We start from the raw sequence: 14,407 nt of genomic DNA, 5'->3' as shown, positions 1-14,407 counted from the left end.
AGATTTAGGACAATAGGGACATGAGGGCCACTCAGACTCCTCACTCTTACCCCAGACCTCCTCTTCCCTTACCAGCCAGAGGGTGAGGACAGTAATACCCAAACCAAATACCAAAGGAAGACAGAGGACCCCAGGTTAATTTCTACTGCCACTGGGATTTATATTTTAATAGCTTGATGACTGAGGGAAGCCCTTATGATGGGTATCTTTGGTAAAAGAGAATACAATTAAAATAATCTATTGTTATATCTATACAAGTGGTTCAGAAAGAAACTACTTTCACAAGAAACTATGGTATAACACTTTAATAATTTCAATAGAACCAACTTCAGGAACAGATGCACGCATACATAAAATTCAAACAATTGAACAGTGTACTTAAATGCATCAAATTCTTAAAAATCCCCAAAATGGATTCACAGATATGAAAATTTTAAAGTACTGCAGACTAGAGTAAAACAGACAAGATTATTACTTTGCATTTACCAATAAGACAATAGCCTGTAGATACATTAGACCTTTATGAGAACACTTGTAGGAAATGTTAGAGACTCATTAAAAAGGAATACAATTGATCTCAGAAAGATGAATTTATAGCTAATAATTTCTTTGGTCCTCCAAATCACATCTTTTTTTACTTTAAAATACCAAACATGAGTTGAGTGCTTAATTCTAGTTCTTAAATGTCTAAACATTAAGCAGGATAATGTTTATATCAGATTAGATTTTTTTTAAAGGAACTCAGAATGAATTAACACTGTATTTCAGAAACTCCAAGTATAGAAAAATATAGAAAATAGAAGTAGGGAAGAATTTTTTTTTTAAACATTACTTCTGGGGGCGTCTGGGTGGCTCAGTTGGTTAAACAAACAACTCTTGGTTTCAGCTCAGGTCATGATCTCATGGGTTTGTGAGATCAAGCCCTGCATTGGGCTCTGTGCTGACAGAGCAGAGCCTGCTTGGGATTTTCTCTCCCTCTCTCTCTCTCTCTGCCCCTACTCTGCGCATGTGCGCTCACTCTCTCTCTCAAAATAAATAAAGAAACTTAAATAAATAAATAAACAGCACTTCTGCCACCGTGTCCCATCATAAGTCAAATGACATCAAAGTGGCAGATTTAGGACCATCAAGGTTAAAGAAAGCACTGCAATTAGTTCTTAAGGTAACAGAATAAATCTGAAGAGCATGAGGTCAACCAAATAAGAGACTTTTCCATGGAATGACTGTGGTTGTGTTTTTGCAGGGGAGTTGGGTTTTTTCTTTGTTGTTTTAATTTGCCCCACACTGCCCCAGTGGAGGAAATTTCAGGTAGTCATTAATAAGGCAACAGCTTCCTGGAAGAAAAGACCTATATACCACTTGAACAGTTACACTGAAGACAAGACCCACAGGGACCACAAGAGGAGCCAATATGGGGGCTTCCTATATTTTCCAGTAATTCCAGAAAATTACAGTGCATTTTCATAGGCACCAACAATGCAGCTTTCATTAAACATTGGATATCGGTCACAATGCAGTCCACGGTTAGTTCATTCTGCCATCTTTCATATTCACAGAAGCTATGGTTCTGCAGACCTGATAATGATGGACATTCTCAAAAGTTTCTGGAAATACATAGAAAAATACTTGATAAGACTTTTAAAAAAAGTTTTCAGGCATCTACAAGGAATACACAAAGTAAGCTTGCAAGAGACTTCTAAAGGTAAAATTGTGAGGACTAGTTATTTGCAGTGTTGGTACTTAAGTCTCATAAAATAATGGCTTTTTAAAAAATGGCAAAGGTAGCTACACTCCAAGTGGTGTGATATTCGCATCAAGGCACAGAGAGTTAAATGTCTAAATCCCTGTATGTTGACATGGGAATACATTCGTAAACAAAAGGAACAAATTCTTTGTACTTGAATTTAAAAAAGAACAGAAAGTAGAAACGTGCCTTTTTAGCTCACAGTAAAATAAAAAACATAGATATCCTACCACCTTCCCTTTCATGACTAACATTATAACTGGACAGTTAAAAAATAAATATATAAAAAATAAAGTGCCCTGGCAGTTTATGAAATGTGATTATGGTGGAGCCTGTTGGACTTTGTGTTTGCAGAGCAATGCTGCATGCTGTACAGGAATTATTTTAAGCACTACACCATTTTTGTTTGGGGAGGGGGAAAAAAAAAAACAGTATATTGGCCATAATTTCCTCCCATTCCCAAAATTCCTACGCTTATGAACCCAATTACCATAGTATTTGAACGAAATACTTGAGTTTTTCTTCCTTTCCAGCACCCAATGGTTATCCAAATGGCAGTGAGTTTGTGCATGTAACTTATACTATTTGGCAGTTTCCTTGACAGTTACCACTAAAAGGTGGCAAGAAGAAAGTAGAGGGCTCACCCCTTTATTAATTATTTTTATTTCATTGCTATAAATAATTATTAAACACAATTAGTGACAAGGGATAAAGTTCACATCTGTAACAACTGGAAACGGAATGTACAAACAGTTAAGACCAGACAAACAATGTTTCTAGTGGCACGATCTGCAAACCACAGGACACACGCTGAAGTTCAGCTCTTAATGAGAGTTAGAAACTCTTCCCGAGTCTTTGGATCTTCCCGGAACACACCCAACATCGTGCTGGTCACAGTTTTGCTGTTCATTTTCTGTACCCCTCGCATTACCATACACATGTGTCTACAAAACAAGACAACAAAGGTGGCTTAAAGAAATCGACAGTTGCTGGTTTGGTTTTTAAAGTAAGAAGCAAGCCAAAAAGTTAAATCCGATTATACTGAGTTCACAGCTACCAGCTGTATCCAATATCACTTCTTAGACAGATTTGACCTGAAGTTTTCATTAAGTTTCTCAGTGGTTGAGTCTTTGATGCATCTAGCAGAAGGGGAAAAAAAGGAATTTTCTTTCTTGTGAAAATACTACAAGGGGTCCGCAGAAATACAACAACTTCTGGATAAAAAGAAATACAGAATTTTCACTTGAACAGTCTTTAGGACCCAGACAACACAATGCTAGCTTACGTGCGAGGAGAAACACTGAAGTATGCTGGTCTCACCAGGCGAATCCACAGAACGGTGACCACAGTGAGCCTAAGCAACCTGATGGGGCCAGACAGCACGCACAGCACAGAGCTCATGCCATGCCAGGAGAATGGAGAAGATGTGCGCAATTCCCATAATTCATTTGAACTTAAATAAGTGTCTTCAGGTGCCCTGTGCACACAGTCTTAGCTCCATTTTTTAAAACGTGTGACAAAATATCAGGAAAAGTCTGCATAGAGCAACAAAGAGCTAAAGAAGAAATCAAGAGAAGACATTTGTGCCACGGTTGCACAAATCACTACACTGATGACTCCCTACACCTCCATAACCCTCACCAAAAACAAAACAAAGCCTGTCTCCTGTACCCAGTTTCCTATATCAACAACACAGTAAATGAAAGAGGTAAAAAAAAGCTTCAGTCTCAGAGACAGAAAATGGGACAGTGTCAATTGTGTGCCACCACCCAGCGCTGGGAAAAGAGCAGCACTAAATATCACTTCCATGCACCACAAGGACATTATGAAAGGCAAACATAGACTTACGTTGCTTCCACCACCACCCCAACTCCAGCAGGCCGCAAGGCTTCTGTGATGGCTACTGCGATTTGTTTTGTAAGACGCTCTTGAACTGTGGGTGTGACAAGAAGCTCGGTTTAGGAGTCTGACACACCCAGCCATCTTTAGAGTATTTGTTGTCTTTAGAATATCTGAAGTCTTAAAAAGCAGACTTCTGTGAAGTTTGAGAGCTAAGGCACACCAGCTTTTCCCAGTTTGCTTTGTCTGCTGCCTGGCCCACAGGGGGCAGCTGTTCAATTCCCTCACCTGCAGAATAAGTACTGACGGGGGCTCAGCACCACTGGAGGGAATGCTAAGAATGACAGCTGTCTCTTAGGTGTGCAGTGAGACCAACAGAATATTGATAACAAGCACCTCCATGCAAATGAACAAGTAGCTCGCAACAGGATTAACAAAGGCGCTACAGTCCAAGTATTGAATTGAAAGCTAGAGACCAACCATTTAACCTACGCAATGCAGTTCCCGTGCTGAATAAACAACTCATCTCTGAAAACACATTAAGAGTGTTCACTGCAGCACTGCATCTATTTGAAAACTGACAAAATTTTCAAACATCTATTGGAGCAGGAAATGGTTAAATCAAGCCCCACCACGGCCGTACAATGGAATGCTAAACAGCCAGCAAAATCAATGAGATAGTTATGTGCATGTGGGGAAAAAAAATGTTTTATTTGTTAAGTGAAAAAAAATAGGGGGAAAAAAGTGAAGCCCATTACATACAATATGAGGACATTTAAAAATATAATAAAAATAAATTGATTTCAAAATGTTGGTAGATGCATGAAATACGAAGGAGTTTGCAAATACATCAATGATTTCTTCTGGAGGCTTGAAACACTGCAGACTTTCTGTCTTACATTCCTATGAGGTTTTGATTTTGGTAAGTCGCATGTATTCTACTTGAAATAAGAACAACAACCGAAAATACTTTTTCCTTAAGAAAAAAATGTTTTTCTGTAAATAAATGTTTAAAAGTTTACCTTGTAATCGTCTACTATAGATTTCTACGATCCTAGAAAAGAAAGAATCGTTTTAGTTAATCATAAATTAGTTTGAAGTGGAATTCATAAGGCTTCTTTAAAAGACTAAAAGGACTTTATTGAAGCAATTGTAGGGTGTGGGCAGGAGATTGAATCTTCTAAGAGGGGAAAAGATACAAAAACTAATGGAAATGAGAAGAGGGAGGGTCTTGAGGAGACCACTAAGCATGACACAGAGTGGTACTTCCCAATGTCCCCAAAGAGAGAGAATTAGATGAACATTCACTTAGGAAAAACACAATGGGACATAAGTTTAGAGCTCCCAAGTCATCAATTTTAGGCCAAGTCTCAAGTGTTCTAATTAATCATATTGTTTAATCACAGCTTAAAGTTCAAGTTAAAAATAAAAGACTATTTGTTAATTAATAGCAGGCCACTGTCAACTATTGTACCCACTAAACCTATTAGGATAATCAGATTAGAACTGAACAGACTTCTTCAGACATCTCTTTATAAGATAGATCTATATAAGCACTCAATACGATTAACTCCCCAAATTAAAAGCCTCCTGATCTTAGCTTATAACACAATCTGTCAAGTGATGGATTTTCCACTTTCAACATCTTTCACTCTAACTTGTGAAATGTAAAGATGGCCACGTGAATTACTCATTTGAGGATAACAATTCACGTTAAGGATCTTTTTTTCAAAATTTGGCTTTTTAGTCCTGAATTTGGACTCAATTTAAGGATCACCTCACCTATGAGGCATTTTATGGCTCTTCCTCCCACCACTATGCTGCTCAGATAAAACTGGAAAGTTGTTCCTTTATATCCATTACAGCCAATAAAGTCAGTAATGAGTATGCCACCCTGTTTACCACTCATCCTGAAGGCAGGAGCCACCCTGATTCTTCTTCGTGTTTCTAGTAGATTTATAACATTGAAGGAATACATGTTTCCAATTTTGAACAAAACCCTGAGGAAGGATGGTATTCAAGCTCCTGGATAGGTCTCATTTCTTCTGGACCAAATCTTTCTATGTATTTCTTCTGACAGTTCTCCAGCTGATTATTTTCTGTTGTATTAATAGGAGATGCCATTAATTTAAAAATTAGTAATGTTGGGGTGCCTGGGTGGCTCTGTCTTGATTTCAGCCCAGGTCACAATCTGACAGTTCATGAGATGGAGCCTGCATCGCACTCCATGCTGACAGTGTGGAGTCCGCTTGGGATAATCTGTCTCCCTCTCTCTCTGCCCCTCCCCAGCTGCATATGCTCTCCTTCCCTCTCTCTCTCAAAAATAAACTTTAAATAAATAAATAAAATAAAAATTAGTAATGTCTTCCTTCTCATAGTCATTTCTTTCTCTCGAGAATTTCAGGTACAACATTAGACAACAGTGATAATATTAGGCATCCATATTTTGCTCTACACTTTAACAGGAATGCCTCTAACATTTGCTATCACCCATGATGTCTGCCTGTTTCTGGCAGATAGCCACTCTCCTGCCAAAGGAAAGCCATTCATGTAGATCATTAATTGAGTGCCTTCTACATGTATGATTATGTGATAAGCAGGGCCCCTGTGCTCAGAGAGTTTATAATTTATTCCTAGTTTATTCATTTTTCATTTTTAAGTAAGCAGTAGGCATTGAATCTCTGTCTTCTCAGCATTAAAAATAATCATATAGCTTCCCTGAATTAAAAAAAAAATCTTTATTTTGCCCTCTTCCTTGAAGATAATTTGTTGAGAGGTATTTGTTGAAAGTAGAATTCTAGGGGCACCTGGGTGGCTCAGTCGGTTGAGTGTCTGACTTTGGCTCAGGTCATGATCTTGCAGTTTGTGAGTTCAAGCCCCATGCCGGGCTCTGTGCTGATAGCTCAGAGCCTGGAATCTGCTTTGGATTCTGAGTCGCCCCCCCCTCAGCCCGCCTCTCTCTCTCTGCCCCTCCCCCCACTCACACTCTCTCTCAAAAATAAGCAAATATTAAAAAGAAAGAATTCTAATTTGACACTGATATTTGCCTTTTAATGTTGCCATTAGCAAACAATCATCAGTCTAATTGTCCTTACCCCCTTAGGTAATATTTTTCTCTGCCACTGCTTTTATGACATTTCAGAATGTGTACCCTGAGGTTTTTTATGTTGTGTCAGATGGGGGTTTAATTTTATTTGCTCTGTTTGGGATTCATTAGGGTCCCTAAATCTAAAGACTATGTTTTTTTCCATGTGCTCCCCAAACCTTTTCAGCCATTACCTTCTCTAATATTGCACCTACCCCATTACCTCTGTGATCTCCAGGAATTTCAATCAAGGACATATTAGACCTCTTCAGTCTTCCATATCTCTTACATTCTCACTCATATTTTCCACCTAGCCCTCTGTGTTACATTCTGTGCAATTTCTTCAGACCTTTCTTCTAGTTCACTATTTTTTACTGTGTCTAACCTGCTATTTAATGTAACTGTATTGGGCTTCAATCCAATTATCACTTTTTTTTTCCTAGAAGTTTTTTTGTTTTTTTTATAAGAAGAACCTTTTTTTTTTTTTTTTTTTTTTTTTTTTTGAGACAGAGAGGGACAGAGCATGAACAGGGGAGGGGCAGAGAGAGAGAGACACACAGAATCTGAAGCAGGCTCCAGACTCTGAGCTGTCAGCACAGAGCCCGACATGCGGCTCAAACTCACGAACCGTAAGATCATGACCTGAGCCGAAGTCAGACGCTTAACCGACTGAGCCACCCAGGCACCCCAGAAGTTTTGTTTTTTTAATCTAATTCTGAAAATTTGCCAAACTTTCGGTACTCTTATTTTCTAACGTATTCGTTGTATATTCTGCATCTGCTAGCTTCAGTGTCTTCCCTGTTTGACTATTTGTTTCATCTGACTCTGACCCACGGTAGGTTTGTGGTTTTTTTGTTTTTGTTTTTACTTTTGGTGAACTCATGCTCCTTGGAATTCTTTGAAGCTGAAATAAAAGTGCATCAGAGAATGAGCACTTGTCTCTGCCAGGTGCTGGAAGGCTACCTCATTGGCAACCTCTGAAATTAAATTACTGCCTTGGGTTTTCTGAGGACCACACATGGTGATGTGAATTTTGAACCCAAATCCTTGTGAATACATAGTTATGGGTTCTTTTTCTTGCACTCCCCAGAACAAAGCTAACAGGTAATCTCTCTCCCAATTTGGGGTGGGATAGGGAGGACAGAAGCCTGACTTTGACTCCAGTGCCAGCTAATCCTTGTGAATTCTCACTGGAATTGCTTACACTTCCACCAATGTTTGAAATGTTCACACACATTATATCTCAGTATGCTATACTAGGAGGGATATCATTACCATCTAGTTTACCATACTCCCAGAATCTACAGTTCTTGGAGTTAACCTCCTTGGGTCATGATGAAAACAATACTTGTGCCTGTTAGAGGAGTTTTTTGGGGTTTTTTTGTTTTTGGTATTTAGGATTTTTACAACTACATTTATAAGTGAGATTAGTCTATAATCTTTTTAAATGCTAGCTTTATCAGACTTTTACCAAGAATAGGTAGCTTTATCAAATTAATCGTATAGCTTTTCAGGTTTACCTGAATAATTTATGCAACATTAGAATTAGTGGTTACTTGGAAGTTGCCTATTAAATTGACCATCCACTCCTTTCCCTCCCACCCAACTCACATTACTTTGACTTTTTCTAATGGTTACTAGTCTATATAAGTTTTCCAACTCTTGGTTCATTCCCTTCTCCATCTTTTTTTTTTTTTTTAACTTATTAAGATATAAAGTTTCTAAAACATACTTTAGTTACATAGCCTCTCATTTCTAGGTATAAATCTTTCTCCTCTCAGACTTCTAAGCAATCTATGATGTATGATCTTTTGGGTTTATGTTTTCTATTCTTTTTTAATTTTCTAATTTAATCATTTGACTTTCTTCTTTCCCATTTGTTCTATTAAGCTTGCTTTACAATTTCTTTAAAAAAAAATATTGGATGCTTAATTTACTTGTAGTGTTTCTTTAAAAAAAATTTTTTTTTAATGTTTATTTATTTTTGAGAGAGACAGAGACAGAATGCAAGTAGGTTAGGGGCAGAGGGAGAGGGAGACACAGAATCCGAAGCAGGCTCCAGGCTCCAAGCTGTCAGCACAGAGCCCGACATGGGGCTCACACTCATAAGCTGTGAGATCATGACTTGAGCCGAAGTCAGTCGCTCAACCCACTGAGCCACCCAGGCGCCCCGTAGTGTTTCTTGTTTAATAATGAAAGCATTTGTGGCTAAAAATTTATCTCCAAAGTGCAGGTTTTTAAAATTTTCATCTTTACTGAGGTATAATTGACATAAAAATTATAAAGATATTTACAAGTGTATGTAAGATATTTAAAGTGTAGACTGTGATTTGATATATGATGCACTGTGGAAAAATCCCATCTAGTCAATTAATACACCCATCACCTCACATATTTATCTTTTTTTTCCCCCAGTAAGAACAATGAACACTGGAGTACAGATATCTCTTCAATATCCTATCTTTATTTCCTTTGGATATATACCCACAAGTAGGATTGCTGAATCATATGCTAGTTCTATTTTTAATTTTTTGAAAAATCCCCATACTGTTTTCCATAGAGGCTGCACCAGTTTACATTCCCACCAAGAAAGTACAAGGATTCCCTTTTCTCCACAGTCCCACCAATACTTATATCTTTTTTATAATTCTGTAGCCATGCTAACAGATATGAGGTGATATGTCATTGTGGTTTTGATTTGCATTTCCCTAATGATTAGTGAAATTGAGCACCTTTCACTTATCTGTTGGCCATATGTATAACTTCTTTGGAGAAATGTCTTTTCAGTTCATTTGCCCATTGTTAAAAATTGGATTGTTTCTTTGCTATTGTGCTGTAGGAGTTCTTTATATTTTTTTGCACATTAACCCCTTACCAGTTATGTAACTTGGAAATATTTTCTCCCATTCTGTAGGTTGCTTTTTCATGGTTTCCTTTGCTATGCAGAAGTCTTTTAGTTTGATGCAGTCCCACTTATTTTTTATTTTGTTGCTTTTACTTTTCCAGAAAATCATCACCAAAACCATTGTCAAGGAGCTTACCCTCATGTTTTCTTCTATTTTATGGTTTTAGATCTTATGTTCAATCCATTTTGAGTGGATTTTTGTGTATGGTATAAGAAAGGTATCCAGTTTTCCTAACACCATTTTTTAAAGTTCATTGATTTTTTTTTTAGTAATTTCTGCACCCAACATGGAGCTCAAGCTCATGAACCCAAGATGAAGAATCACACACTCTACCTACTGAGCCACCCAGGTGCCCCCCCAATACCATTTGTTGAAGAGACTATCCTTTCTCCATTCCTTGCTCCTTTGTCATAAACTGGTCATATATACATGGGTTTATTTCTGAGCTCTCTATTCCATACCTTTGGCCTATATGTCTGTTTATATGCCGTTGCCATTCTGGTTTGATTTTATAGCTTTGTAATTTAGTTTAAAATCATAAAGTGTGATACCTCTAGCTTTTTTGTTCTTTCTCAAGATGGCTTTGACTATTCAGGGTCCTTTGTGGTTCCATACAAATTTTAGGATCATTTTTTCTATTTCTGTGAAAATGCTGTTGGAATTTTGAAAGGGATTGCATTGAACCTGTAGATTATTTTAGGTAGCATGGACATTTTAACAATATTAATTCTTTTAATCCAATAACATGAGATATTTATTTGTATCTTCTTCAGTTTCTCTCATTAATGTCTTATAGTTTTCAGTGTACAGATATATCACCTCTTTGATAAAATTTATTCCTAGGTATTGGTGCAATTGTAAATAGGATTGTTTTCTTAATTTCTTGGACAGTTTGTTAACGTATAGAAACACACTGACTTCTGGATATTAATTTGTATCCTTTATAATTTATTAGTTCTAACAGGTTTTTGATGGAGTCTTAAGGTTTTTTTCTTAAATTTATTTATTTTCAGAGACAGTGAGATTGTGTGGAGTATGTATAAGGGAGGGGCAGAAAGAGAGAGAGAGGGAGAGAATCCCAAGCAGGCACCATGCTGTTAGCACCGAGCCCAACATGGGGCTCAATCCCACGAACCATGAGATCATGACCTGAAACGAAATCAAGAGTTGGATACTCAACTGACTGAGCCACCCAGGTGCTCCTTTAGGGTTTTCTATATATAATATCATGTCATCTGCAAATAGAGACAGTTTTGTCTCTTCCTTTCTGACCTTGATGCTTTTTTCTTGTTGTATTGCTCTGGCTAGTATTTCTGATGCTACATTGAATTAAAGTGGTGAAATAGGGTATCCAGGTGTTCTTGTGTTGTTCCTGATATTAGCTGAAAGCTTTTCCTCATTGACTATGAAATTAGCTATGGGCTTCTCATATATGGCCTTTATTATGTTGAGGCACATTGCCTTTATATCCAGTTTGTTGAGAGTTTTCATCACAGATGGATGAATTTTGTCAAATGTTTTTCTACATCTGTTGAGATTACCATATGACGTATACTTCATTTTGTTAATGTGGTTTATCACTGCATACGTTGAAACATCCTTGTATGCCTGGAATAAATCCCCCTGGATCAGAGTGTATGATCCTTTTAATGTATTGTTCAATTCAGTTTGCTGGTATTTTGCTGAGAATTTTTATATCTATGTTTGTCAGGGATATTGGCTTATAGTTTTCTTGTATAATTTTCTGTTTCAATATCAGGTTTAATGCTGGCCTTGAGAAATGAATTTGAAAGTATTCCCTCCTATTCTATTTTTTAGAAGAGTTTGAAGAGGATTGGTATTAATTTCAAAATGCAGTTTTTTACTTTGAATTGCACACACTGACATACAGTGTTTGTATCATTATGATTTTCTATCACATCAAAGGAATTTAAAAGAAATTTAACTTCCAAATAGTTGGTTTTTAAAAATAATTTATTAATATATAGTTTCTTATTACACAATAGTCTATTCATTTAAGTTACAGCTAGTTTTTGACCAAAATCCTATTACTCTGCTTTGTATATCCTTTTTTGTACATCTCAATCAAACATTGAGAGGTAATTGGTGTTCCCACTCACTTCTTTGGAGTTTGTCAGTTTCTCTATGTATTTCATCTAGCTCCTGTTCTGTTTTGAACCCATTTGACAAAAAAAAGATTCATGACCACTTTTATTATGCAAACTTCAATATAAGAGGACCCACCTTGTCTCCTTTGACAAAGTTTGCATTTTCAGCTTTTGTAATTTTTTTTTTTTTTTTTAGAGAGAGTGAGCACGAGTGGGGGAGGGGCAGAGGAAAGGAGAGAGAAAATCTCAGGCAGGCTCTGCACTTCCAATGAGGGGCTCAATCCCAAGACCCTGGGATCATGACCTGAGCCAACATCAAGAGTCAGACACTTAACCAACTGAACCACACAGGCATCTCTGTAATTTTTTTTAAATAAAGGGGGGCATGATTAGGTACTTATAAAATCTGTGTTAGGTCCTGTTTCCTGTGTTGCATTATGCGTTCTCTCCTCTTCCTCCTCCTATGACAACTGGGAAAGTAACCTGGTGACACCTTTGCAGGTAGATGGTATAATTTAACCCTTGCAAATCTTAACAGTATTTTTGATGCCTTCATATAACTTGACTTGTCACTAGGCTGCAAATTCTCAACCATGGCTAGAGCAAAGAGCAAAAAAAGCAGCAGAGGGTACAGCTGGATCACAGTGGGACTTGCCAGCTAAAGTGAGGAGTTTGAACTTTATCTTAAAAGCTATGGGGAGCTACATCAAATCCACACTTTAGAAAGTACATCCTAATAGTGTATGAGAGCAGATTTAAGGATGCAGAGAGATTAGAGGCAAGGAGGAGTTCAGGGTTTTATAATCCAAGAAGAACATATGCAAGGCCCAACAGAGTGGCAGCAAGGATAGCAAGAAGGCAGCATGGTAACAGGAGGGAAGTGGGGGTGCTGTAGGAGGTCAGTGAGCATACAACAGCAATGGATGGATTCCTTCTCACTCCTTGCACCAAAATACATTCCAGATGGAGTGAAGATTTAAATATAAAAATAAGGCCATAAAAATAACCCAAAAACATGAGTTTATGACTACATAAAAATTTTAAACTTCTCTATGGAAAAATGATATTATCGAACAAAATCAGAAGACAAATGACAAACCTGGAAAAATTATTTGCAGCACCTGACCTAACTGGTTTAACATTCAAAGAGCTCATAACAAATCAGTAATAAAAAGATAAGCAATCCAATGGAAAAATTAGCAAAGGCTAACTAAGAGAAGGCAGTTTCTATAAAGATTCAAACTCTATTAAAAAAATGCAAGTTTTAAAATTGCAAATTAAAACAATAAATACCCTATCCCACTTATCAGTTTGGCAAAGATTGAAAAGTGTGATGAGGGGCGCCTGGGTGGCTTAGTTAGTTAGATTGCCGACTTTGGCTCAGGTCATGATCTCATGGTTTGTGAGTTCAAGCCCTGAGTCAGGCTCTGTGCTGACAGCTCGGAGCCTGGAGCCTGCTTCAGATTCTGTGTCTCCCTTTCTCTCTCTGCCTCTCCCTTGCTGTCACTCTCTGTCTCTCGCTCTCTCAAAAATAAATAAACATTAAAAAAAATTTTTTTAAAAAGTGTGATGAAACTCAGTGTTGGCAAAAGTGGAGAAACACACACACCCTTTGACCCATTATTAGAGTATAAATTGATACGCTCTTTTTTAGAGAACAATTTAGTAATAGCAAAAATTTGGCTACCCTGAACCCAACAATTTAATTTCGGTAATTTACACTATACAAAACATGTTCACCAAAGCATTTTTTCTACTTTTTTTTAAAATATGAAATTTATTGTCAAATTGGTTTCCATACAACACCCAGTGCTCATCCCAACAGGTGCCCTCCTCTTTTGACAACAGTCTTAAACTGTAAACTCTCTATCAAAGACTGATTAAATGAATTATATTAAACAATTAAAGAAATACTATGTAGCCATTAAAAGAGAGTCAGACTTTCTGGACTAAAAGGTGTCCAAAGGACTTCAAGGTTTTTTAATTAAAACAAAAACAAAAACACAAAGGGGCACCTGGCTGGCTCAGTCAGTAGAGCATGTGACTGACCTTGATCTCAGGTATGTGAGTTCAAGCCCCACCCCACCCCCACCTTGGGATTACTTAAAAAAATTAAAAATACAAACAAAAAACACAAGTTGTAGTACAGAATGTAGGGTATGATCTCTCCCTTTTTTGTTTTGTTTTGCTAGTCTTTTTTTTTTTTTTTAATTTTTTTTCAACATTTATTTATTTTTGGGACAGAGAGAGACAGAGCATGAATGGGGGAGGGGCAGAGAGAGAGGGAGACACAGAATCGGAAACAGGCTCCAGGCTCTGAGCCATCAGCCCAGAGCCCGACGCGGGGCTCGAACTCACGGACCGTGAGATCGTGACCTGGCTGAAGTCGGACGCTTAACCGACTGCGCCACCCAGGCGCCCCGTTGTTTTGCTAGTCTTAAAGTGATATATGTTTGTGTTTGCATAGAAATTTTCTGGAAGGACAATCTCTAGCCAAGAGACAAGAAATGTCTAGTTTTAACTTTGAGTAATGGAAATAGAAAGGAAAGCTTTCCCTTTACTCACTCATTTGTATTTAAGCTTAACTGGTAAGTATGTTATTTTTATAATAGAGAGAGGGGCGCCTGGGTGGCTCAGTCAGTTGGGCATCTGACTCTTGATTTCCGCTCTGGTCACCATCTCCTGGTTTGTCAGGTAAAGGCCCGCCTCAGGCTCTGCACTGACA

General features: G+C 37.6%; 1 protein-coding gene across 3 annotated transcripts in view; it reads right to left on the bottom strand.

Moving 5' to 3' along the window:
* Nucleotides 1–290: 290 nt before the first annotated feature.
* The window catches only part of GCH1 (GTP cyclohydrolase 1), a 47,914-nt gene continuing 33,797 nt past the window's right edge, over nucleotides 291–14,407 (bottom strand). The window contains exons 4-6 of one of the 3 annotated variants that reach the window (XM_086709704.1): nucleotides 4,606–4,637; nucleotides 3,593–3,677; nucleotides 291–1,604 (exon numbers count right to left, since the gene is read on the bottom strand). In XM_086709704.1, coding sequence (XP_086565830.1) covers nucleotides 1,595–1,604; nucleotides 3,593–3,677; nucleotides 4,606–4,637 — 127 coding nt within the window. In that variant the 3' untranslated portion in view covers nucleotides 291–1,594. Of the gene's footprint in view, nucleotides 2,689–3,592; nucleotides 3,678–4,605; nucleotides 4,638–14,407 lie in introns of all 3 variants that reach the window. The other 2 variants (XM_025919735.2, XM_086709705.1) reach the window with 2 other exon arrangements.

This window comes from Puma concolor, chromosome B3 (assembly GCF_028749965.1).
Source record: "Puma concolor isolate L17-30 chromosome B3, mPumCon1.1.hap2, whole genome shotgun sequence".
In the NCBI taxonomy this organism is placed as follows: Eukaryota; Metazoa; Chordata; class Mammalia; order Carnivora; family Felidae; genus Puma; species Puma concolor.
Note: the sequence above shows the minus strand (reverse complement) of the source record. Positions and strands in the feature narration are given on the sequence as shown.